The sequence below is a fragment of the Chiloscyllium plagiosum genome, unplaced genomic scaffold, assembly GCF_037043375.1.
Source record: "Chiloscyllium plagiosum isolate Xiang-an unplaced genomic scaffold, Cpla_swu_hap1 HiC_scaffold_46, whole genome shotgun sequence".
Classification (NCBI taxonomy): Eukaryota; Metazoa; Chordata; class Chondrichthyes; order Orectolobiformes; family Hemiscylliidae; genus Chiloscyllium; species Chiloscyllium plagiosum.
This window is the reverse complement of record NW_028270184.1, coordinates 939,194-963,674: the sequence shown is the minus strand read 5'-3', so window position 1 is coordinate 963,674 and position 24,481 is coordinate 939,194. Positions and strand designations below refer to the sequence as shown.

The window sequence follows — 24,481 nt, the reverse complement described above, 5'->3', positions numbered from 1 at the left end:
TTGATTTTAGGGTGCGTTATTGACGTGGTGATTAATTTTAGGGTGCGTTATTGACGTGCTGATTGATTTTAGGGTGCGTTATTGACGTGCTGATTGATTTTAGGATGTGATATGTGTTGATTGATTTTAGAGTGTGTTACTGACGTGTTGATTGATTTTAGGGTACGTTATTGACGTGGTGATTGATTTTAGAGTGCGTTATTGACCTGCTGATGATTTTAGGATGTGATACGTGGTGATTGATTTTAGAGTGTGTTACTGACGTGGTGATCGATTTTAGGGTGTGTTACTGACATGGTGATCGATTTTAGGGTGTGTTACTGACGTGGTGACCGATTTTAGGGTGTGTTACTGACGTGGTGATCGATTTTAGGGTGTGTTACTGACGTGGTGATCGATTTTAGGGTGTGTTACTGACATGGTGATCGATTTTAGGGTGTGTTACTGACGTGGTGATCGATTTTAGGGTGTGTTACTGACGTGGTGATCGATTTTAGGGTGTGTTACTGACATGGTGATCGATTTTAGAGTGTGTTACTGACATGGTGATCGATTTTAGGGTGTGTTACTGACATGGTGATCGATTTTAGGGTGTGTTACTGACATGGTGATCGATTTTAGGGTGTGTTACTGACATGGTGATCGATTTTAGGGTGTGTTACTGACATGGTGATCGATTTTAGGGTGTGTTACTGACGTGGTGATCGATTTTAGGGTGTGTTACTGACATGGTGATCGATTTTAGGGTGTGTTACTGACATGGTGATCGATTTTAGGGTGTGTTACTGACATGGTGATCGATTTTAGGGTGTGTTACTGACATGGTGATCGATTTTAGGGTGTGTTACTGACATGGTGATCGATTTTAGGGTGTGTTACTGACGTGGTGATCGATTTTAGGGTGTGTTACTGACGTGGTGATTGATTTTAGGATGTGATACGTGGTGATTGATTTTAGAGTGTGTTACTGACGTGGTGATCGATTTTAGAGTGTGTTACTGACGTGGTGATCGATTTTAGGGTGTGTTACTGACGTGGTGATCGATTTTATGGTGTGTTACTGACGTGGTGATTGATTTTAGGGTACGTTATTGACGTGGTGATTGATTTTAGGGTGCGTTACTGACGTGGTGACTGATTTTAGGGTGCGTTACTGACGTGGTGATCGATTTTAGAGTGCGTTACTGACGTGGTGATCGATTTTAGAGTGTGTTACTGACGTGGTGATTGATTTTAGGGTGTGTTACTGACGTGGTGATCGATTTTAGGGTGTGTTACTGACGTGGTGATCGATTTTATAGTGTGTTACTGACATGGTGATCGATTTTAGGGTGTGTTACTGACGTGGTGATCGATTTTAGGGTGTGTTACTGACATGGTGATCGATTTTAGGGTGTGTTACTGACATGGTGATCGATTTTAGGGTGTGTTACTGACGTGGTGATCGTTTTAAGGTTTGTTACTGACGTGGTGATCGATTTTAGAGTGTGTTACTGACGTGGTGATCGATTTTAGAGTGTGTTACTGACGTGGTGATCGATTTTAGGGTGTGTTACTGACGTGGTGATCGATTTTAGAGTGTGTTACTGACGTGGTGATTGATTTTAGGGTGCGTTACTGACGTGGTGATCGATTTTAGGGTGCGTTATTGACGTGGTGATTGATTTTAGGGTGCGTTATTGACGTGGTGATTAATTTTAGGGTGCGTTATTGACGTGCTGATTGATTTTAGGGTGCGTTATTGACGTGCTGATTGATTTTAGGATGTGATATGTGTTGATTGATTTTAGAGTGTGTTACTGACGTGTTGATTGATTTTAGGGTACGTTATTGACGTGGTGATTGATTTTAGAGTGCGTTATTGACCTGCTGATGATTTTAGGATGTGATACGTGGTGATTGATTTTAGAGTGTGTTACTGACGTGGTGATCGATTTTAGGGTGTGTTACTGACATGGTGATCGATTTTAGGGTGTGTTACTGACGTGGTGACCGATTTTAGGGTGTGTTACTGACGTGGTGATCGATTTTAGGGTGTGTTACTGACATGGTGATCGATTTTAGGGTGTGTTACTGACGTGGTGATCGATTTTAGGGTGTGTTACTGACGTGGTGATCGATTTTAGGGTGTGTTACTGACATGGTGATCGATTTTAGAGTGTGTTACTGACATGGTGATCGATTTTAGGGTGTGTTACTGACATGGTGATCGATTTTAGGGTGTGTTACTGACATGGTGATCGATTTTAGGGTGTGTTACTGACATGGTGATCGATTTTAGGGTGTGTTACTGACATGGTGATCGATTTTAGGGTGTGTTACTGACGTGGTGATCGATTTTAGGGTGTGTTACTGACGTGGTGATCGATTTTAGGGTGTGTTACTGACGTGGTGATCGATTTTAGGGTGTGTTACTGACATGGTGATCGATTTTAGGGTGTGTTACTGACATGGTGATCGATTTTAGGGTGTGTTACTGACGTGGTGATCGATTTTAGGGTGTGTTACTGACGTGGTGATTGATTTTAGGATGTGATACGTGGTGATTGATTTTAGAGTGTGTTACTGACGTGGTGATCGATTTTAGAGTGTGTTACTGACGTGGTGATCGATTTTAGGGTGTGTTACTGACGTGGTGATCGATTTTAGGGTGTGTTACTGACATGGTGATCGATTTTAGGGTGTGTTACTGACGTGGTGATCGATTTTAGAGTGTGTTACTGACGTGGTGATTGATTTTAGAGTGTGTTACTGACGTGTTGATTGATTTTAGAGTGTGTTACTGACGTGGTGATTGATTTTAGAGTGTGTTACTGACGTGGTGATTGATTTTAGAGTGTGTTACTGACATGGTGATTGATTTTAGAGTGTGTTACTGACGTGGTGATCGATTTTAGAGTGTGTTACTGACATGGTGATCGATTTTAGGGTGTGTTACTGACATGGTGATCGATTTTAGGGTGTGTTACTGACATGGTGATCGATTTTAGGGTGTGTTACTGACGTGGTGATCGATTTTAGGGTGTGTTACTGACGTGGTGATTGATTTTAGGATGTGATACGTGGTGATTGATTTTAGAGTGTGTTACTGACGTGGTGATCGATTTTAGAGTGTGTTACTGACGTGGTGATCGATTTTAGGGTGTGTTACTGACGTGGTGATCGATTTTATGGTGTGTTACTGACGTGGTGATCGATTTTAGGGTGTGTTACTGACGTGGTGATCGATTTTAGGGTGTGTTACTGACATGGTGATCGATTTTAGGGTGTGTTACTGACGTGGTGATCGATTTTAGAGTGTGTTACTGACGTGGTGATTGATTTTAGAGTGTGTTACTGACGTGTTGATTGATTTTAGGGTGTGTTACTGACGTGGTGATTGATTTTAGGGTGTGTTACTGACGTGGTGATCGATTTCAGGTGCGTTATTGACGTGGTGATTGATTTCGGGTGCGTTATTGACGTGGTGATTGATTTCGAGTGTGTTATTCACGTTGTGATTGATTTTAGGATGTGTTATTGATGTAGTGATTGATTTTAGGGTGTGTTATTGACGTGGTGATTGATTTCGGGTGCGTTATTGACGTGGTGATTGATTTCGGGTGTGTTATTGACGTTGTGATTGATTTTAGGGTGTGTTATTGATGTAGTGATTGATTTTAGGGTGTGTTACTGACGCAGTGATTGATATCAGGGCGTGTTACTGATGTAGTGACTGAATTCGAGGGGGTGTTACTGACGTGATTGACTTTGGGTGTTTTACTGACATTATGAATGATTTTGGGGGAGGGGTGTCACTGACATGATTGATTTCAGGGTGTGTTATTAATTGAGTTGAGATTGAATTGGGGTGTATTATGAATTGAGGTGGGATTGATTTGGGATGCGTTACTGACGAGTTGATTGATTTCAGGCTGTTTTACAGGTTGAGGTGGAATTGATTTGGGATGTATTACAGACATTCTGTTTGATTTCAGAGTGTGTCACTGACCTGGAGATTGATTTTGGGGTGTGTTACTGACGTGATTGATTTCGGGGTGTGTTACTGACGCAGTGATTGATTTCAGGGTGTGCTACTGATGTCGTGACTGAATCCGAGGGGGTGTTACTGACGTGATTGATTTCGGGTGTGTTATTAACGTGGTGATTGATTCTAGGGTGCATTATTGATGTGGTGATTGATTTCGGGTGCGTTATTGACGTGGTGATTGATTTCGGGTGCGTTATTGACGTGGTGATTGATTTTGGGTGCGTTATTGACGTGATTGATTTCAAGTGTGTTATTGACGTCGTGATTGATTTTAGGGTGTGTTATTGATGTAGTGATTGATTTTAGGGTGTGTTACTGACACGGTGATTGATTTCGGGTGCGTTATTGACGTGGTGATTGATTTTGGGTGCGTTATTGACGTGATTGATTTCGAGTGTGTTATTGACGTCGTGATTGATTTTAGGGTGTGTTATTGATGTAGTGATTGATTTTAGGGTGTGTTACTGGCGCAGTGATTGATATCAGGGTGTGTTACTGATGTAGTGACTGAATTCGAGGGGGTGTTACTGACGTGATTGATTTTGGGTGTTTTACTGACATTATGAATGATTTTGGGGGAGGGGTGTCACTGACATGACGATTGATTGCATTGTGTGTTATGAACGGAGTTGAGATTGAATTGGGTTATTTTACGAGTTGAGTTGGGATTGATTTGGGATGTGTTACTGACATTCTGTTTGGTTTCAGGGTGTGTCACTGACCTGGAGATTGATTTTGGGATGTGTTACTGACATTCTGTTTGGTTTCAGGGTGTGTCACTGACCTGGAGATTGATTTTGGGATGTGTTACTGATGTGGTGATTGATTTCGGGATGTGTTATGAATTGAGGAGAGATTGATTTGGGTTGTGTTACTGATGTGGTGATCAATTTTGGGGTGCGTTACTAACGTAGTATTTGATTTCAGGGCACGGTGTGCATTGAGGTGGGATTGATTTGGGGTGTATTTCGGATGTGGTTGATTTTGGGGCACGTTACTGATGTGGTGATTGATGTCCGGGTGTGTTTCTGACGTGGTGATTGATTTCAGGGCGTTATGAATTGAGGTGGGATTGATTTGGAGAGTGTGGTATGAATTGAGGTGGTGATTGATTTCAGGGTGTGTTACTGACGGTGATTGATTTCAGGGTGCGTTACTGACGTGGTGATTGATTTTAGGGTACGTTATTGACGTGGTGATTGATTTTAGGGTGGATTATTGACATGGTGACTGATTTTAGGGTGCGATACTGACGTGGTGACTGATTTTAGGGTGCGTTACTGACATGGTGATTGATTTTAGAGTGCTTAACTGACGTGGTGATCGATTTTAGGGTGTGTTACTGACGTGGTGATTGATTTTAGGATGTGATACGTGGTGATTGATTTTAGAGTGTGTTACTGACGTGGTGATCGATTTTAGGGTGTGTTACTGACATGGTGATCGATTTTAGGGTGTGTTACTGACGTGGTGATCGATTTTAGGGTGTGTTACTGACATGGTGATCGATTTTAGGGTGTGTTACTGACGTGGTGATCGATTTTAGGGTGTGTTACTGACATGGTGATCGATTTTAGGGTGTGTTACTGACATGGTGATTGATTTTAGAGTGTGTTACTGACGTGGTGATCGATTTTAGGGTGTGTTACTGACGTGGTGATCGATTTTATAGTGTGTTACTGACGTGGTGATCGATTTTAGGGTGTGTTACTGACGTGGTGATCGATTTTAGGGTGTGTTACTGACGTGGTGATCGATTTTAGGGTGTGTTACTGACATGGTGATCGATTTTAGGGTGTGTTACTGACATGGTGATCGATTTTAGGGTGTGTTACTGACGTGGTGATCGATTTTAGGGTGTGTTACTGACGTGGTGATCGATTTTATAGTGTGTTACTGACGTGGTGATCGATTTTAGGGTGTGTTACTGACGTGGTGATCGATTTTAGGGTGTGTTACTGACATGGTGATCGATTTTAGGGTGTGTTACTGACGTGGTGATCGATTTTAGAGTGTGTTACTGACGTGGTGATTGATTTTAGAGTGTGTTACTGACGTGTTGATTGATTTTAGCGTGTGTTACTGACGTGGTGATTGATTTCGGGTGCGTTATTGACGTGGTGATTGATTTTAGGGTGTGTTACTGACGTGGTGATTGATTTCGAGTGTGTTATTGACGTTGTGATTGATTTTAGGGTGTGTTATTGATGTAGTGATTGATTTTAGGGTGTGTTACTGACGTGGTGATTGATTTCGGGTGCGTTATTGACGTGGTGATTGATTTCGAGTGTGTTATTGACGTTGTGATTGATTTTAGGGTGTGTTATTGACGTGATTGATTTCGAGTGTGTTATTGACGTTGTGATTGATTTTAGGGTGTGTTATTGATGTAGTGATTGATTTTAGGGTGTGTTACTGACGCAGTGATTGATATCAGGGTGTGTTACTGATGTAGTGACTGAATTCGAGGGGGTGTTACTGACGTGATTGACTTTGGGTGTTTTACTGACATTATGAATGATTTTGGGGGAGGGGTGTCACTGACATGACGATTGATTGCATTGTGTGTTATGAACGGAGTTGAGATTGAATTGGGGTATTTTACGAGTTGAGTTGGGATTGATTTGGGATGTGTTACTGACATTCGGTTTGGTTTCAGGGTGTGTCACTGACCTGGAGATTGATTTCGGGATGTGTTCTGAATTGAGGAGAGATTGATTTGGGTTGTGTTACTGATGTGGTGATCGAATTTGGGATGCGTTACTAATGTAGTATTTGATTTCAGGGCGCGGTGTGCATTGTGGTGGGATTGATTTGGGGTGTATTTCGGATGTGGTTGATTTTTGGGCACGTTACTGATGTGGTGATTGGTGTCCGGGTGTATTTCTGACGTGGTGATTGATTTCAGGGCATTATGAATTGAGGTGGGATTGATTTGGAGAGTGTGGTATGAATTGAGGTGGTGATTGATTTCAGGGTGTGTTACTGACGGTGATTGATTTCAGGGTGCGTTACTGACGTGGTGATAGATTTGAGTACGTTACTGACATGGTGATTGATTTGAGTGCGTCATTGACGTGGTGATTGATTTTAGGGTACATTATTGACGTGGTGATTGATTTTAGGGTACGTTATTGACGTGGTGATTGATTTTAGGGTACGTTATTGACGTGGTGATTGATTTTAGGGTGCGTTATTGATGTAGTGATTGATTTTAGGGTGCGTTATTGACGTGGTGATTGATTTTAGGGTACGTTATTGACGTGGTGATTGATTTTAGGGTGCGTTATTCACGCGGTGATTGATTTTAGGGTGCGTTATTGACGTGGTGATTGATTTTAGGGTGCGTTATTCACGCGGTGATTGATTTTAGGGTGCGTTATTCACGCGGTGATTGATTTTAGGGTGCGTTATTGACGTGGTGATTGATTTTAGGGTACGTTATTGACGTGGTGATTGATTTTAGGGTGCGTTATTCACGCGGTGATTGATTTTAGGGTGCGTTATTGACGTGGTGATTGATTTTAGGGTACGTTATTGACGTGGTGATTGATTTTAGGATGTGATACGTGGTGATTGATTTTAGGGTGCGTTATTGACGCGGTCATTGATTTTAGAGTGCATTATTGACGTGGTGATTGATTTTAGGATGTGATACGTGGTGATTGATTTTAGAGTGCATTATTGACGTGGTGATTGATTTTAGGGTGCATTATTGACGCGGTGATTGATTTTAGGGTGCGTTATTGACGTGGTGATTGATTTTAGGGTACGTTATTGACGCGGTGATTGATTTTAGGGTGTGTTACTGACGTGGTGATTGATTTTAGAGTGCGTTACTGACGCGGTGATTGATTTTAGAGTGCGTTACTGACGCGGTGATTGATTTTAGGGTACGTTACTGACGTGGTGATTAAGTTTAGGGTGCGTTTTTGACGTGCTGATTGAATTTAGGATGTGATACGTGGTGATTGATTTTAGAGTGTGTTACTGACGTGGTGATCGATTTTAGGGTGTGTTACTGACGTGTTGATTGATTTTAGGGTGTGTTACTGACGTGGTGATTGATTTTAGGGTGCGTTATTGACGTGGTGATTGATTTTAGGATGTGATACGTGGTGATTGATTTTAGGGTGTGTTACTGACGTGGTGATCGATTTTAGGGTGTGTTACTGACGTGTTGATTGATTTTAGGGTGTGTTACTGACGTGGTGATTGATTTTAGGGTGCGTTATTGACGTGGTGATTGATTTTAGGATGTGATACGTGGTGATTGATTTTAGGGTGCGTTATTGAAGTTATGAATGATTTTGGGGGAAGGGTGCCACTGACATGACGATTGATTTCAGGGTGTGTTATTAATTGAGGTGGTATTGATTTGGGTCGTGTTGTGAATTGAAGTGGGATTCATTTAGTGTGTTACTGACAAGTTGACTGATTTCAGAGTGTGTTAAGAGTTGACGTGGGGTTGATTTAGGGTGTGTTATGAATTGCGTTGGGATTGATTTGGGGTATACTATGAATTGAGGTGGGATTGATTTGGGGTGTGTTGTGAATTGAGTTGGGATTGATTTGGAGTGTGTTACTGATGAAGTAACTGATTTCAGGGTATATTATGACTTGAGGTGGGATTGATTTGGGGTGTGTTACTAACGTGATGTTTGATTTCAGGATGTGATACTGACATGGTGATTGATCTCAGGGTGCGTTACTGACCTGGAGATTGATTTTGGGATGTGTTACTGACGTAGTGATTCATTTCGGGTGTATTATGAATTGAGGTGGGATCGATTTCAGGTGTATTATGAATTGAGGTGGGATTGATTTGGGGTGTATTAAGAATTGAGGAGAGATTGATTTGGGTTGTGTTACTGACATGGTGATTGATTTCAGGATGTGTTTCTGACATGGTGACTGATTTCGGGGAGTACTACTGACATGGTGATTGATTTCAGGATGTGTCCCCGATGTGATGATTGGTTTTGTGATGTGATATTGACGTGGTGATTGATTTCGAGGGGGGTTACTGACATGGTAATTGATTTCGGGATGTGTTTATGATATGGTGATTGATTTCAGCATATGTTATGAATTGAAGTGGGATTGATTTAGGGCGTGTTATTAATTCAACTATATTGATTTGGGAGCGTGTTACTGACATGGTGATTAATTTTGGGGTGTGTTATTGACTAGGTGACTGATTTCAGGGTGTGTTATGAATTGAGGTGGGATCGATTTCAGGATGTGTTACTGACATGGTGATCGATTCAGGGTGCGTTACTGACGCGGTGATTGATTTCAGGGTGCATTACTGACACATTGATCGATTTCAGGGTGCAATACTGACATGGTGATTGATTTCAAGGGGTGCACAGAAGCGGTGACTGATTTCAGGGTGTGTTACTGACGTGGTGACTGATTTCAGGGTGTGTTACTGACGTGGTGATTGAATTCGAGGGTGTGTTACTGACGTGGTGATTGAATTCGAGGGTGTGTTACTGACGTGGTGATTGAATTCGAGGGGGTGTTACTGACGTGGTGATTGATTTCGGGGTGGGTTAATGACGCGATGATTGATTTCGGGGTGGGTTACTGACGTGGTTATTGATTTTGGCATGTGCTACTGACGTGGTGATTGATTTCAGGTTGTGTTATGTATTGAGGGAGGATTCAATTAGGGTGTGTTATTGACTAGGTGACTGATTTCTGGGTGTGTTATGAATTGAGGCAGGATTGATTAGGCGTGCGTTACTGCCGTGGTGATTGATTTCGGGGTGTGTTACTGACGTGACTGACTTCGAGGCGTGTTACTGACGAGATGAATGATTTTGGGGGGTGTCACTGACATGGTGATTGGTCTCAGGGTGTGGTATGAATTGAGTTCAGATTCATTTGGGGTGTATGATGAATTGAGGTGGGAATCATTTGGGATGTGTTAGTGACTAGGTGACTGATTTCAATGTGTTATTAATTGAGGTGGGATAGATTTCGGGATGCGTTGCTGATGCGGTGATCGATTCAGGGTGCGTTACTGACACATTGATCGATTTTGGGGTGTGCTACTGACGTGGTGACTGATTTCAGGGTATGCTACTGACATGGCAATTCATTTCAAGGTGTGTTATGAATTCACATGGGAGTCATTTGAGATGTGCTAAGAATTGCAGTGGTGAGTGGTGTTCCACAGGGCTCTGTTCTTGGGCCTCTACTCTTTGTAATTTTCATTAATGACTTGGATGAGGAGATTGAAGGATGGGTTAGCAAGTTTGCAGACGACACAGAGGTTGGAGGTGTCGTTGACAGTACAGAGGACTGTTGTAGGCTGCAGCTTGACATTGACAGGATGCAGAGATGGGCTGAAAGGTGGCAGATGGAGTTCAACCTGGATAAATGCGAAGTGATGCATTTTGGAAGGTCGAACTTGAAAGTTGAGTACAGGATTAAAGACAGGATTCTTGGCAGTGTGGAGGAACAGCAGGATCTTCGTGAGCAGGCACATAGATCCCTGAAAATTGCCACCCAAGTGGACAGGGTTGTTAAGAAAGCGTATGGTGTTTTGGCTTTCATTAACAGGGGGATTGAGTTTTAGAGCCGTGAGATCTTGTTGCAGCTCTATAAAACTTTGGTTAGACCACACTTGGAATACTGCGTCCAGTTCTGGTTGACCTATTATAGGAAAGATGTGGATGCTTTGGAGAGGGTTCAGAGGAGGTTTACCAGGATGCTGCCTGGAATGGATGGCTTATCTTACGAAGAGAGGTTGACTGAGCTCAGACATTTTTCATTGGAAAAAAGGAAGAGAGGGGACCTAATTGAGGTATACAAGATAATGAGAGGCATAGATAGAGTCAATAGCCAGAGACGTTTTCCCAGGGCAGAAATTGTTAACACGAGGGGTCATAGTTTTAAGCTGTTTGGCGGAAAATATAGAGGGGATGTCAGAGGCGGGTTCTTTATGCAGAGAGTTGTGAGAGCATGGAATGCGTTGCCAGCAGCAGTTGTGGAAGCGAGGTCATTGGGAATATTTAAGAGACTGCTGGACATGCATATGGTCACAGATATTTGAGCGTGCATACATGAGGATCAATGGTCGGCACAACATCGTGGGCTGAAGGGCCTGTTCTGTGCTGTACTGTTCTATGTTCTAATTGAGGTGTGATTGATTTTGGGTGGTGCTACTGACGTGGTGATTGATTTCACGGTGTGTTACTGACGTGGGGATTGACTTCGACATGTTACGAATTGAGGTTTGGATCGATTCGGGGTGTGTTACAGGTTGACATGGGATTGATTTTGGAGGGTATTATTGATGTGGTGCCTGATTTTGGGGCATGTTACTGACGTGGTGATTGATTTTGGGGCATGTTACTGACGTGGTGATTGATTTCGGGGCGTGTTACTGACATGGTACCTGATTTCGGGGAGCGTTACTGACGTGGTGATTGATTTCGGGGCGTTACTGACGCGGTGCCCGATTACTGGGCGTGTTACTGACGCGGTGCCTGATATCGGGGAGTGTTACTGACGTGGTGATTGATTTTGGGGCGTTTTACTGACGTGGTGATTGATTTCGGGGCGTGTTACTGAAGCTGTGCCTGATTTCGGGGCGTGTTACTGAAGCGGTGCCTGATTTCGGGGCGTGTTACTGACGTGGTGATTGATTCCGGGTGTGTTACTGACGTGGTGCCTGATTTCAGGGCGTGTTACTGACGTGGTAACTGATTTTGGGGCGTGTTATTGAAGCGGTGCCTGATTTCGGGGCGTGTTACTGAAGCGGTGCCTGATTTCAGGGTGTGTTACTGACGTCGTGCCTGATTTCGGGGCGTGTTACTGACGTCGTGCCTGATTTCGGGGCATGTTACTGACGTGGTGATTGATTTCGGGGCGTGTTACTGACGTGGTGATTGATTTCGGGGTGTGTTACTGACATGGTGTCTGATTTCGGGGCGTGTTACTGACGTGGTGCCAGATTTCGGGGCGTGTTACTGACGTGGTGATTGATTTCGAAGGCGAGTTACTGACGCAGTGCCTGATTTCGGGGCGTGTTACTGACGCGGTGCCTGATTTCGGGGCGTGTTACTGACGCGGTGCCTGATTTCGGGGCGTGTTACTGACGCGGTGCCTGATTTCGGGGCGTGTTACTGACACGGTGCCTGACTTCGGGGCGTGTTACTGACACGGTGCCTGACTTCGGGGCGTGTTACTGACACGGTGCCTGACTTCGGGGCGTGTTACTGACACGGTGCCTGACTTCGGGGCGTGTTACTGACACGGTGCCTGACTTCGGGGCGTGTTACTGACACGGTGCCTGACTTCGGGGCGTGTTACTGACACGGTGCCTGACTTCGGGGCGTGTTACTGACACGGTGCCTGACTTCGGGGCGTGTTACTGACACGGTGCCTGACTTCAGGGCGTGTTACCAACACGGTGCCTGACTTCAGGGCGTGTTACTGACGCGGTGCCTGATTTCAGGGCGTGTTACTGACGCGGTGCCTGATTTCAGGGCGTGTTACTGACGTGGTGCCTGATTTTGGGACGTGTTACTGACGTGGTGCCTGATTTCGGGGCGTGTTACTGACACGGTGCCTGATTTCGGGGAGTGTTACTGACACGGTGCCTGATTTCGGGGCGTGTTACTGACACGGTGCCTGACTTCAGGGCGTGTTACTGACATGGTGCCTGACTTCAGGGCGTGTTACTGACGCGGTGCCTGATTTCAGGGCGTGTTACTGACACGGTGATTGATTTCGGGGCGTGTTACTGACGCGGTAATTGATTTGGGGCGTGTTACTGACGTGGTGATTGATTTCGGGCGTGTTACTGACGTGGTGATTTATTTCGGTGCGTGTTACTGACGCGGTGCCTGATTTCTGGGTGTGTTACTGACGTGGTGCCTGATTTCAGGGCGTGTTACTGACCTGGTGCCTGATTTCGGGGCGTGTTACTGACGTGGTGCCTGATTTCGGGGCATGTTACTGACGTGGTGTCTGATTTCGGGGCGTGTTACTGACGTGGTGCCTGATTTCGGGGCGTGTTACTGACGTGGTGCCTGATTTCGGGGCGTGTTACTGACGTAGTGATTGATTTCGGGTTGTGTTATAAATTGAGGTGGGATTGATTTGGGTCGTGTTGTCAATTGAGGTGGGATTGATTTTCTGTGTTACTGACGAGTTGACTTATTTCTCCCCATCTCCACCCTCCTCTAGCTTATCTCTCCACACTTCAGCCTCTCTGCCTTTATTCCTGATGAAGGGCTTTTGCCCGAAACGTCGATTTTACTGCTCCGCGGATGCTGCCTGAACTGCTGTGTTCCTCCAGCACCTCTAATCCAGAATATGATTGCTGGGTGTGTTAAGAATTGACATGGGATTGATTTGGGGTGTGTTATGAATTGGGTGGAATTGATTTGGGGTGTGTTATGAATTGGGTGGAATTGATTTGGAGTGATTTAATCACTAATGTGCAGTCTAATTTAGTACTCCTTTCTAGCTGCAAGCACTATGCTACAGTGTTTGACTAGACAGAGCTCTCTTCATCATCTTTGAGGAGAAAGTGAGGTCTGCAGATGCTGGAGATCAGAGCTGAAAATGTGTTGCTGGAAAAGCGCAGGTCAGGCAGCATCCAGGGAACAGGAGAATCGACATTTCGGGCATAAGCCCTTCCTGTGCTTTTCCAGCAACACATTTTCAGCTCTGTTCATCATCTCCCAGTCATGTCCTGCCACAATTCCATTCACACCCAGTGCCTTCTCCCATCCAGCTGCTGCTGAAGTGGAAGCCCAAAAGACGAGACGCCTGGCAGGTTACACTTGTAACAGATCAGGAGGAATCTAGTATCTTTGTTGCAATTGTTCCTTTTGAAACTGTAAATTATCCATCAAATATAACGGTTAAATTTGACACGCACAGCAACAAACGGGTTAGTCGCATTCAATGTTAGACCAAGCATGCACTTTGCGAAACAGCCAACCAACACCCCATCCATATGGATTCTCACCTTGTTCCAGGCCTAAAGAAACATTGCCAGCATAGGCTGATATACCAGAGGTTAGTGTTTACTGTCCTCCTTTCTCTCCTCAGCTCGCAACTGGCATGAAGTGGATAGGCTGTGCTGGGGGTAGGGCATGGGCCTGCAGGATTGGGATGGTGGGGATGGGCTTGCGAGATGGGAGCTTGGGTGTGGGCTTGGTGCGGGCCTGGAGGATGGGTTGGATGGGCAGGACGATGTGGGAGTGATGAGATGCTAAAGTTTACATGCCAGTGAGAATGAAAGATTCTAAAAGGACAGCAACTGAGGGTAACTAAGGAAGTTAAAGAAAGCATCAAACTGAAATTGCACAATGATGGCTGGCAGGTCAGAAAACTGGACAGAATACAAAGAATTGCACAAAATGACTAGAAAGTGAATAGGGAGGGGAAAGTTAAGAGTACAAGAGAAATCAAGCTAGAAATATAAAAACAAATATTAAGAATTTCAATAAGTATTTAACAAAGAAATGAGCAAGTGAGAGCTGCCCTCCACTAATTATGCTTGTGAACTAATAAAAAGATTGAGATGGAAGAGGAATTGAACAAGTAGTTTGCATTTGTTTTCACTGTAGCAGATACAAATAACATCCAAAAATAATTGTGAATCAGAGGCTGAAAGGGAGTGAGGAACTTCAACAGTGATCACCTTCAACAGTGATCACCAGGGAGAGGGTACAATGAAAGTCAATATAACTGAAATCTGACACATCTCCTGGCCCAGAATGTCTATGAACTCCAATGTGAAAAAGAAGTGGCTGCTGAGGTTTCAGTTCTTCAAATGAATTCCCAGTAATGGACCCATCAGATGGGAAAACAATGAATGTAACATTTCCATTCAAGGGAGACACGAAGCAGGAAACTACTGTCCAATTAGCCTAACATCTGTCATAGGGAAAATGCTGAAATCTACTGTAAAGAAACAGGGCAGACAGAAAATCTGAAATCATTCAGTCAGAGTCATGGTTTCGTGAAGGGGAAACAGTAATTAATCTATTTATGAGAATTCTTTGTGGAAGTGACGAGCAAAGCCTATTAAGGGGAAACCAGCGGACTCACTATACTGAGATTTCCTGGAGACTTGTGACAAGGTACCACACAAATTACTCCACAAAATACCAGCCCATGGGACAGTGGCTATTAGCACAGACAGAGGATTAATTAGCTGATTGGAAGTAGAGGATGTGCCTAAATATGTCACTTTCCAATTGACAAAATGTAACTAGTGGAGTGCCATAGATTAGTGTTGGGACCTCAATTATTTTCAATTTTTATAAAGCCAGATAGGAAACCAAGTTGTAAAGAAGAAAGCAGTCTGCCAAAGGATATAGATAATTTAAGTGAGTGGGCAAAATGTGACAGATGTAATAAAATGTGGAAAAATGTGAACTTGTGCATTTTGGCAGGAACAATAGAGAAGCAGCATTATTTAAAATTGAACAGGGCTTGCAGGACTGAGATACAGAGGTTCGTATGAAGTTCTCTGCGATTCAGAAAACAAATGCCATATTACTGTTTATTGTAAAGGGAATGGAATACAGTACAAAATTTGTGAAGTTTTGTTGCAATTGTATAGAATGCTTGTGATACCACATCTAGAATACAGTGTACACCTGTATTTAAGAAACTATTCAAAGCTGTTCAGGAAAGATTCACTTGACCGATTCCTGGGATTGGGGGCAGGGGATTTATCTTTTGAGGAAACTTTGGACGGACTGGGCCTGTATCCATCAGCATTTCGAAGACAGAGAGGTGAACTTTAATGAAACATACAAGATCCTGAGAGGACTTGTAAGGTGGATACTGATGTGGGAGAGACTAGAACATGGGGACTTAGCTTAAAAAAGCAATCAAAGAGACAGTCAGGGGTGATCAGGTATAAGGAGAAAAGTGGAGTCAAGGCCACAATCAGCTCAGCTGCAATCTTATTCCATTGTGGAGCAAGTTCAAGGGACCAAATGGACCACTCTTGTTCTTAATTTACATGTATGACCTCCTGAAGTTGGACAGTAAATTTTCTAGCTGTGAGGCAAAACAACCAGACACAATGATACATTTGAATGATTAGAGAGGCACTTACTAGGAGCATTGTCTCTCACAGTCAGCAAGACCAAACCTGGGCTCTTCCCATTCTCTCTCTAGTTTGTACAAAGCTGAGGAGTGTGGCATCAAGACAGGAGCCTGACTGCTTGGGGATAGTGCACTCAGGTATAATTACAAAAGTGTTGAACTTCAAACCTTCAAGACCCTATGTCAACAATAACTACCAGATGAACAGGAGTTACTTATTTCATCAGTCTCAGTCCTTGCAGAGAAACATGGGAAATATGATGAGAAGGCCATTCCTCCCCTCAAACCTGCTCTAATTCTTGACTGACCTTTCACCTCAACCCCATGTCCATTGACATCTGTTAACATTGGGATATCTATATCTCTAACTTGAACCTGCCCAATGACAGATTCACCAATCTCCTCCTCATCTCATTCAGAATTGAGCCCTGTACTCTGAGACTATCCCAGTTCATAGACCTCACTACTAGGGGGACACCTCATTTCTGTATCTACTGTAAATTAGATTACTACCTAGATTAGATTACTTACAGTGTGGAAACAGGCCCTTCGGCCCAACAAGTCCACACCGACCCTCTGAAGAGCAACCCACCCAGACCCATTAGCCTCCATTTACCCCTTCACCTAACACTACGGGCAATTTAGCATGGCCAATTCACCTAACCTGCACATTTTTGGACTGTGGGAGGAAACCCACGCAGACAATGTGAAAATGTACAAACTCCACACAGGCAGTTGCCTGAGGCAGGAATTGAACCCGGGTCTCCGGCGCTGTGAGGCAGCAGTGCTAACCACTGTGCCACCGTGCCGCCCAAATGTCTGAAAAAGGTTGACAAGTTTCTATGGGAATTGCCCTTCATTCCTTGAAACCCCAGAGAACACAGTCTCTTTGACCTCGACAGTCCCATCATCCCAGGAATGGTCTAGTGAATCCCTATGGAGAGTATAACATGGGAAGGGGAAGGGACCAGAAATGCGCACCATACTCCAGGTGCAGTCTCACCAGTGTTTTATGTAATTGGAGTAATGCGCCTGGGCTCCTGTACACAAATCCTCATGATAAATACTAACAGACCGTTTGTCTTCAGAATTGTTTCCTGGCACCTGCATGACAGCATTCAGTAACTCCTGGACAAGAACAACTCAGTCCCTTTGCACATCAACACACTTCCAATTTCTTACTGGCATTTAAAGTGGACATCATTTTCCATATATATTCCACCTGCTATCCTATTCACCAATCTGTCCATATGCCCTTTAAACTTTGTTGCAGCATCAACCTCAAAGTCATTTTCACCGCGCTCACCCCCCCACCCAACACACTGCACGCTCCCTTCTCAACTCCGCCAGATACTCAAAATTCAAAGTTCTGTTCAATCTCATTTCCCTTTCAGAAATCCATGTTGTCTCTATCCACACCTATCATTGTTGTTGAAGTATCCCCTTATCACATCCTTTATAATAGACTTGAATATTTTTCCGACAACTGACATCAGTCTTACAAGTCAGTAGCTCCCCATTTTCTCTCTAATCTTTGTTTAAACAGGGGAGTTACATTTGACACATTCTATTCTGCAGAAACCATTCCAGGATTAGATAGAACTCCGACCATCTTTTGAGCTTCACCTTCCAATAGTCTAAGATGTAGATCATCAAGTCCTGAGGATTTATCAACTTTCAGTTCCATTATTTTCTCCACTACCACTTTTGTACCATTACCTCAATTCCCTAGTATTGCTGAAAGTCAGATACAAAGTCATTGTTTTGTTACTCTGCTATTCCCTTATTCCCCATTTCAGAATCTCCTGCCTCTGGCTGCAATGGGCTCACATTTGGCTTTGTTCATCTTTTTCTCTTTACATAAACCTGTCGAGGTTTCTCGCTCTTTTACTTTCACCTTTCATTCTCCCTTCCTTTATTAGTTTTGTGTCTTCCTTGACTGAATTCTAAAATGCTACCAATATTTGGACTTACTACTTTTTTGGCAACTTTGTAAGTCTATGCTTTTGATCTCATAAAATCTTTAACTTCCCTTGTTACCTATGGTTGGAGCATCCATTCTGCTGGAAAATAGAAGTGTTGCAAACCATGTTTAGCCATTGTGTGGCCAAAAATGTTAGACATTGGCTACCTACATCATTTTAATGTAGTCACAGCCAATTTGCCCCCTCATACTGTCATGGTTTCCTTTGTTTAGATCAAAGACCCTAGTTTCAGGGTGAACTATATCACTTTTGAACTTAATGGAAAAGCCCTGCCATACTCTGGCCATTTTCCTAAAGGCTTCTTTACCGCAAGATTATTAATTCGGCCTCTCATAGCCCATTCTCAACTCATCACGTTCTGTCACTAAAATCATCCCACATCCATTCCAGGAATCAGTCCTCCACAGTATTAGCGCTAGTTAGGTTGACCTGACCTACATGAAGGACCCCATTGTGACAGTATTATTCTTGCTACACATATCTTTAATTTCCTAATTTATACCATGCCTGGCATTACCCCTACTTCTAGTGGCTTCTACAGCACTCTGACCAATGCTTGCTGCGCCTTGCTGTTTCTTAGCTCCACCCCAAGTTGACTGAACATCTCCCTCTGACTACTGCACAAACACACTGATCTCTTATTAACAGCACTTGCTCAGCACCTTTTCCTTTCACTGTTCTCTCCTAAATGGTGAAAACACTTAAACATTCTGCTTTGGCCACTCTGAAATAAAAGTGAATCTCTGAACCCACAGATCCAGAGCATTACTCATGGAGACTCTGGTAGTTGAAAGAAACAGCAGGTTCCTCATGGGAGCAATCCAAATTTGCCACGCTCTCCAAGAATGATTCTAACCGTAACCTTAATTCTGAAACCAGCAACTCCGCTCCACAATAAGGCCTCCAGAGGGATAGGGAACACCACCAGCATCCTAACTGGGTGAATGTTCTTCCCCAGAAAGCCATTCTGTTGATTGGCTATTCTATCCCAAAGGAGTATTGCAGCTTACTCTGGTCACTCAATCATTGCCATGTTCTCTGTGGTGGATTGGAGTTTGGGGAGGTGGACGGAGACAGGTGAATGGAAGGTCCCACCTTAGAAAGACAATTAGGAGAAGTGACCCTCAAATAACGTATTGTCCTCAGGATAAGAAAGGTTTGCTCCCAAGAGAAAGTGCTTAACTGCCCACAAGCCCCAGACACCACTCCATTCCAGCTCCCCCCACCCCGCCCCACTCACAACAGCCCTCACATCTCCAAAACAGCATGCGTCACCTTAGAAAACAACATATCCCACATTAGCCCTAAGAACACCGAACAGTGACGGAAACAAAGAAGGAAAGGTTGAGTGACAAGACAGCAAGAGCAGTGATGACAGAAAGAGAGGCCAAGGTGTTAGTAACATAACCAGCATGAAAACATACAATGGGTGTGTGTTCCTACCTTCTCGCAAATCTGAAAGACAGATTTCTAAAAACAGAAACAAGAAGAAAGGTGTGAAGGGCAAATGAGTCACAATGACCGACGCCACCATTGTCGACATGATGCAGTGCACGCTGCTACAATCACCAGCAGCATTTCAGAGATTCCAGATTGCTATACACCATTCCCTTTCTCACCACGACCTTCACTCAGGAGCTAGCTGGCTATAAGGTGCCCTATAGTCTTTGCCCATTATCTACCTAGAGGCAGAGCTCACTGGACAGGAACCAGTTGAGGAATCTCTGGCCGTCACAGCCCACTTTCAGCTACATCCATGGATATGGTTCAGAACAGGAGGTAGTGCAGACAAAAAGGGCTGATCAGCTGAACAATAGGTTTGAGATTTAGGACACTGTTTGACCTAGTCTCCAAAAGACAGGCTGCTACATCTCCACATACCAGCAAACCCCCAGCCCCCAAGCCTGAACTAGGCCTCCACTGGCAGAAGGACAGTTCCCGAGCCCGGTGACTGACTGGCACACAGCTGCCTGACCTGGTGGGGACAAATCTAGGGGGTGTGGGGAACATATTCCTGTCACAGGTTTCACAGGAAGAGCTGGTGTCAATACCAACGCTCGTAAGCGAGTAAACAATTGGCAGGTTACTCGCTGCTTATAGGAAACCAGCTAAGATGGTTACATTTATCTGCAGGATGTAACATTCAACCTTCCCAAAATGTGACAATCAATTATAAACCTATCAACTAGCACCATCCATACCAATGGCACAGAAAGGAGGTGAATCACCCCAGCATCAGGGATTGATGGAGGGAGGGGGTCACCTCCAGCCCTAAGACTGAAACATTACACAAAAGCATGGTGGGGACAGTCTAAAATCCAGGAGGACATGAGTTTTTTTTGGAGGGTGAGGAAGGGGAATCTAAAAGCGACCAGGTCAACCGGTTTCTCTGACCCTACAGACACGTGGAGATGTTCCAACACACCGCCATGTCTCAATGGAGAGAGTCAGGCAAGTGTAACCAGTTTCCCCATTTGAAACAGCAATAACATACATGACTCACAGAGAAGATGACTCAGTGACATACAGCATCAGGGGCAAAGGAAAGGAGCATCAGAAAGAGGACGAGGCCAGGCAAAACTCTACAGTCAGCAACACTAACTCCAATAATCAGCCAATGCCTGAGGCCACCACCTCTTGCTGCACACACAATAATAAAGCACGCTTCCGCCCCCCCACCCCACCTTGAATTAATCAAGTGACACTCTAAGTAAAAGATAGCTGTGATCTTACTGAAGGATGGAACAGACTCAAGGGGCCGGATGGCTGGTTTTGCACCAAATTCATAGTAGTGTGTTCTTCATTTAATTTGTAAAACCAATTATTTGTGCGTGCTTCCTTCCTGCCACATATCACACTACTTTATTCCATTAACACACAGTCTTCCTCTATAAACAAGTCACAAAATAATTCCACCCTCCCACCAATGGAGCAGCTACAACAACACCATTGCCAATGGTAAAAAAGGAAGGCAGGGGTGGGGAACAAAACAACAGGGAAAGGATTAGGGCGAGAGGGCAAAAGATGGGAGGGCAGGAGGGGGGCAAGAAGAGTGTGAGAGGGTCTGCCTGGAGAAGTGCGCTGGGGACTGGGAGCCGGTGTGGAGTTCATTACAACGTGGTACCCTTTCACAGTGAATGAGATGCGGCTCAGGAGCTTTGCCTGAACTCTGAGTTAAATGTGTCACCATGGTAACAGTCACAGACCACCCACATCCTGACATTGCCATGGAGACAGTGTACAGCAGTAAGTGCGGTATTCTCTTCCGATAACTCACTATGTACATGCTCTACTCTTCTAGGGAAGGACCGAAAATCAAAGGCAGTGACCTTCCTCCAGATCCCAACGTTTAACAAGTGATTATTGTTTTCAGGCAGGACACAGGTTAACACTGAACAGGTTAACCCAAACATCCGATGCAAACACACATCTTTGGGTGTTGAGCAAAGTTAAACGGAGCAAAGTTTCAATTAAAACATTGGGAAAAGCTCTGTATATGGTTCAATTCTCACTGTGGTAGATGGTGACAATTTAAATGCAATAAAAATCTCTGGGATAAAAAAGCTATTCTAATGGTGACCACACAACCACTGTCTAATTACAATAAGAAGCTGGCTGGGTCACTACTCTCCTTTAGTGAGGGAAACCTATTGTCCTTACCCAGTCGAGCCTACACCACGCCAATGGAGTTAACTCTTAACTGCCCTCTGACACTACCCAGCAGCTCCTTTAACTCTTGGGGCAATTACATAGAACATAGAAGAATACAGCGCAGTACAGGCCCTTTGGCCCTCGATGTTGCGCCGATCCAAGCCCACCTAACCTACACTAACCCACTATCCTCCATATGCTATCCAATGCCCGTTTAAATGCCCATAAAGAGGGAGAGTCCACCACTGCTACTGGCAGGGCATTCCATGAACTCTCAACTCGCTGAGTAAAGAACCTACCCCTAACATCTGTCCTATACCTACCACCCCTTAATTTAAAGCTATGCCCCCTCGTAATAGCTGACTCCATACGTGGAAAAAGGTTCTCATGGTCAACCCTATCTAAACCCCTAATCATCTTGTACACCTCTATCAAGTCACCCCTAAACCTTCTTTTCTCCAATGAAAACAGCCCCAAGTGCCTCAGCCTTTCCTCATACGATCTTCCTACCATACCAGGCAACATCTGGTAAACCTCCTCTGCACCCGTTCCAGTGCCTCCACATCCTTCCTATAGTATGGCGACCAAAACTGCACACAATACTCCAGATGCGGCCGCACCAGAGTCTTATACAACTGCAACATGACCTCAGGACTCCAGAACTCAATTCCTCTACCAATAAAAGCCAGTACGCCATATGCCTTCTTCACCGCACTATTTACCTGGGTGGCAACTTTCAAAGATCTGTGTACATGGACACCAAGATCCCTCTGCTCATCCACACTACCAAGTATCCGACCATTAGCCCAGTACCCCGTCTTTTTGTTACTCTTACCAAAGTGAATCACCTCACACTTACCTACATTGAACTCCATTTGCCACCTTTCTGCCCAGTTCTGCAGCTTATCTATATCGCGCTGTAACCTGCCACACCCTTCCTCACTGTCAACAACTCCTCCGACTTTCTTATAATCCGCAAACTTGCTCACCCAACCTTCTAGCTCCTCCTCCAGGTCATTTATAAAAATGACAAACAGCAATGGTCCCAAAACAGATCCTTGCGGAACACCGCTAGTAACGGCACTCCAAGATGAACCTTTACCATCAACTACTACCCTCTGTCTTCTTCCATCCAGCCAATTCCTAATCCAAACCTCCAACTCACCCTCAATGCCATACCTCCGTATTTTTTGCAGTAGCCTACCATGGGGAACCTTATCAAACGCCTTACTAAAATCCATATACACCACATCTACCGCTTTACCCTCGTCTACCTCCTTAGTCACCTTCTCAAAGAATTCAATAAGGTTTGTGAGGCACGACCTGCCCTTCACAAAACCATGCTGACTATCCTTGATCACATTATTCCTATCCAGATGTTCATAAATCCTATCCCTTACAATTCTCTCTAAGACTTTGCCCACAACAGAAGTGAGACTCACCGGCCTATAGTTACTAGGGATATCCCTACTTCCCTTCTTGAACAAGGGAACCACATTTGCTAGCCTCCTGTCTTCTGGCACTACTCCTGTAGACAACGAGGACATAAAAATAAAGGCCAATGGCTCTGCAATCTCCTCCCTTGCTTCCCAGAGAATACTAGGATAAATGCCATCAGGCCCAGGGGACTTACCTATTTTCACCATTTCCAGAATTTCCAACACCTCTTCCCTACGTACCTCAAAACCATTCATTCTACTTAATTGTGACTCAGTATTCACATCGGCAACAATGTCCTGTTCCTGAGTGAATACTGACGAAAAGTATTCATTCAGTGTCTTCCCAATCTCTTCATCCTCCACACGCAACTTCCCACTACAATCCTTGACTGGACCTATTCCTACCCTAGTCATTCTTTTATTCCTGAATTGGGGACAAGTAACTCTGTTTCCTTTCCCTCCCCTCTGGCAACTCCCCCTCCCCACACACATATCCCCTGCCCCCACCCACATCCACTGCCCCACCCACACACCTACCCATACCCACAGCCCCTTCCCCTCCACACACACATTCTGCCTCCCCAACAGCCCCCCACCCACCCACACAGCTATCTACACCCCAACCCCTTCCCTCCACGCCCCACCTTCAACACCCCCACATACACACCACTCCCAACCACACTCCTACCCATACCGCCACACCCATACATCCTATCACCCCCAACACACCGGCCTACTCCCTCCAGAAGAATTTGCCTCCACACCCTCCCAGATGTTGGGAGCAGCAAGATCTTTGAGTCAGGATATAATGTTTATGGGACGGATGGATACAATTATGATACAGGTCAGCCAATGAAGTAATGGATAGAACAGACTTGAGGGGCTGAACAGCATCCCTGCTCTGTAGGAGTCTGACATGTCCACCCTGCTGAGTTAAAATGCTGTGTTTTGTTTGCTAACACTGCACATGAATATGAACTTGTCGAGCCTGCCTTGCATGATAACACCCGACACACGAACTGAATAGCAATCACCTGCTCACGTCTTCTCCAGGCACTGAACAAGGACAGTGACCCAGCCCTGCTAACACTATGCGCAATGCAGACCCTCTCTCTAACACACACACATTTTCCTAGTTAGCAGCTCTGAGCTGGTCAAGTTCTCCTGGCTATAGGACTGCTCATTTTTGCTTGCTGTCCTTGTCCAGTATTCAATAGGGACAGGAAAGGAGACACACAGATTACAGGAAATTCTTCAGCAGAGTTAAGACACAAAGATTA

The 24,481-nt window shown here is 44.4% G+C and overlaps 1 protein-coding gene across 6 annotated transcripts in view; it reads right to left on the bottom strand.

Moving 5' to 3' along the window:
• The window catches only part of mark2b (MAP/microtubule affinity-regulating kinase 2b), a 193,215-nt gene that overhangs the window by 28,323 nt on the left and 140,411 nt on the right, over positions 1-24,481 (bottom strand). For 4 of the 6 annotated variants that reach the window (XM_087983805.1, XM_087983802.1, XM_087983807.1 and 1 more), the window contains exon 17: positions 19,555-19,581. The exons of the other annotated variants lie outside the window; for them this stretch is intronic. In XM_087983805.1, coding sequence (XP_087839931.1) covers positions 19,555-19,581 — 27 coding nt within the window. The remainder of the gene's footprint in view (positions 1-19,554; positions 19,582-24,481) is intronic. 6 annotated transcript variants of the gene reach the window in all.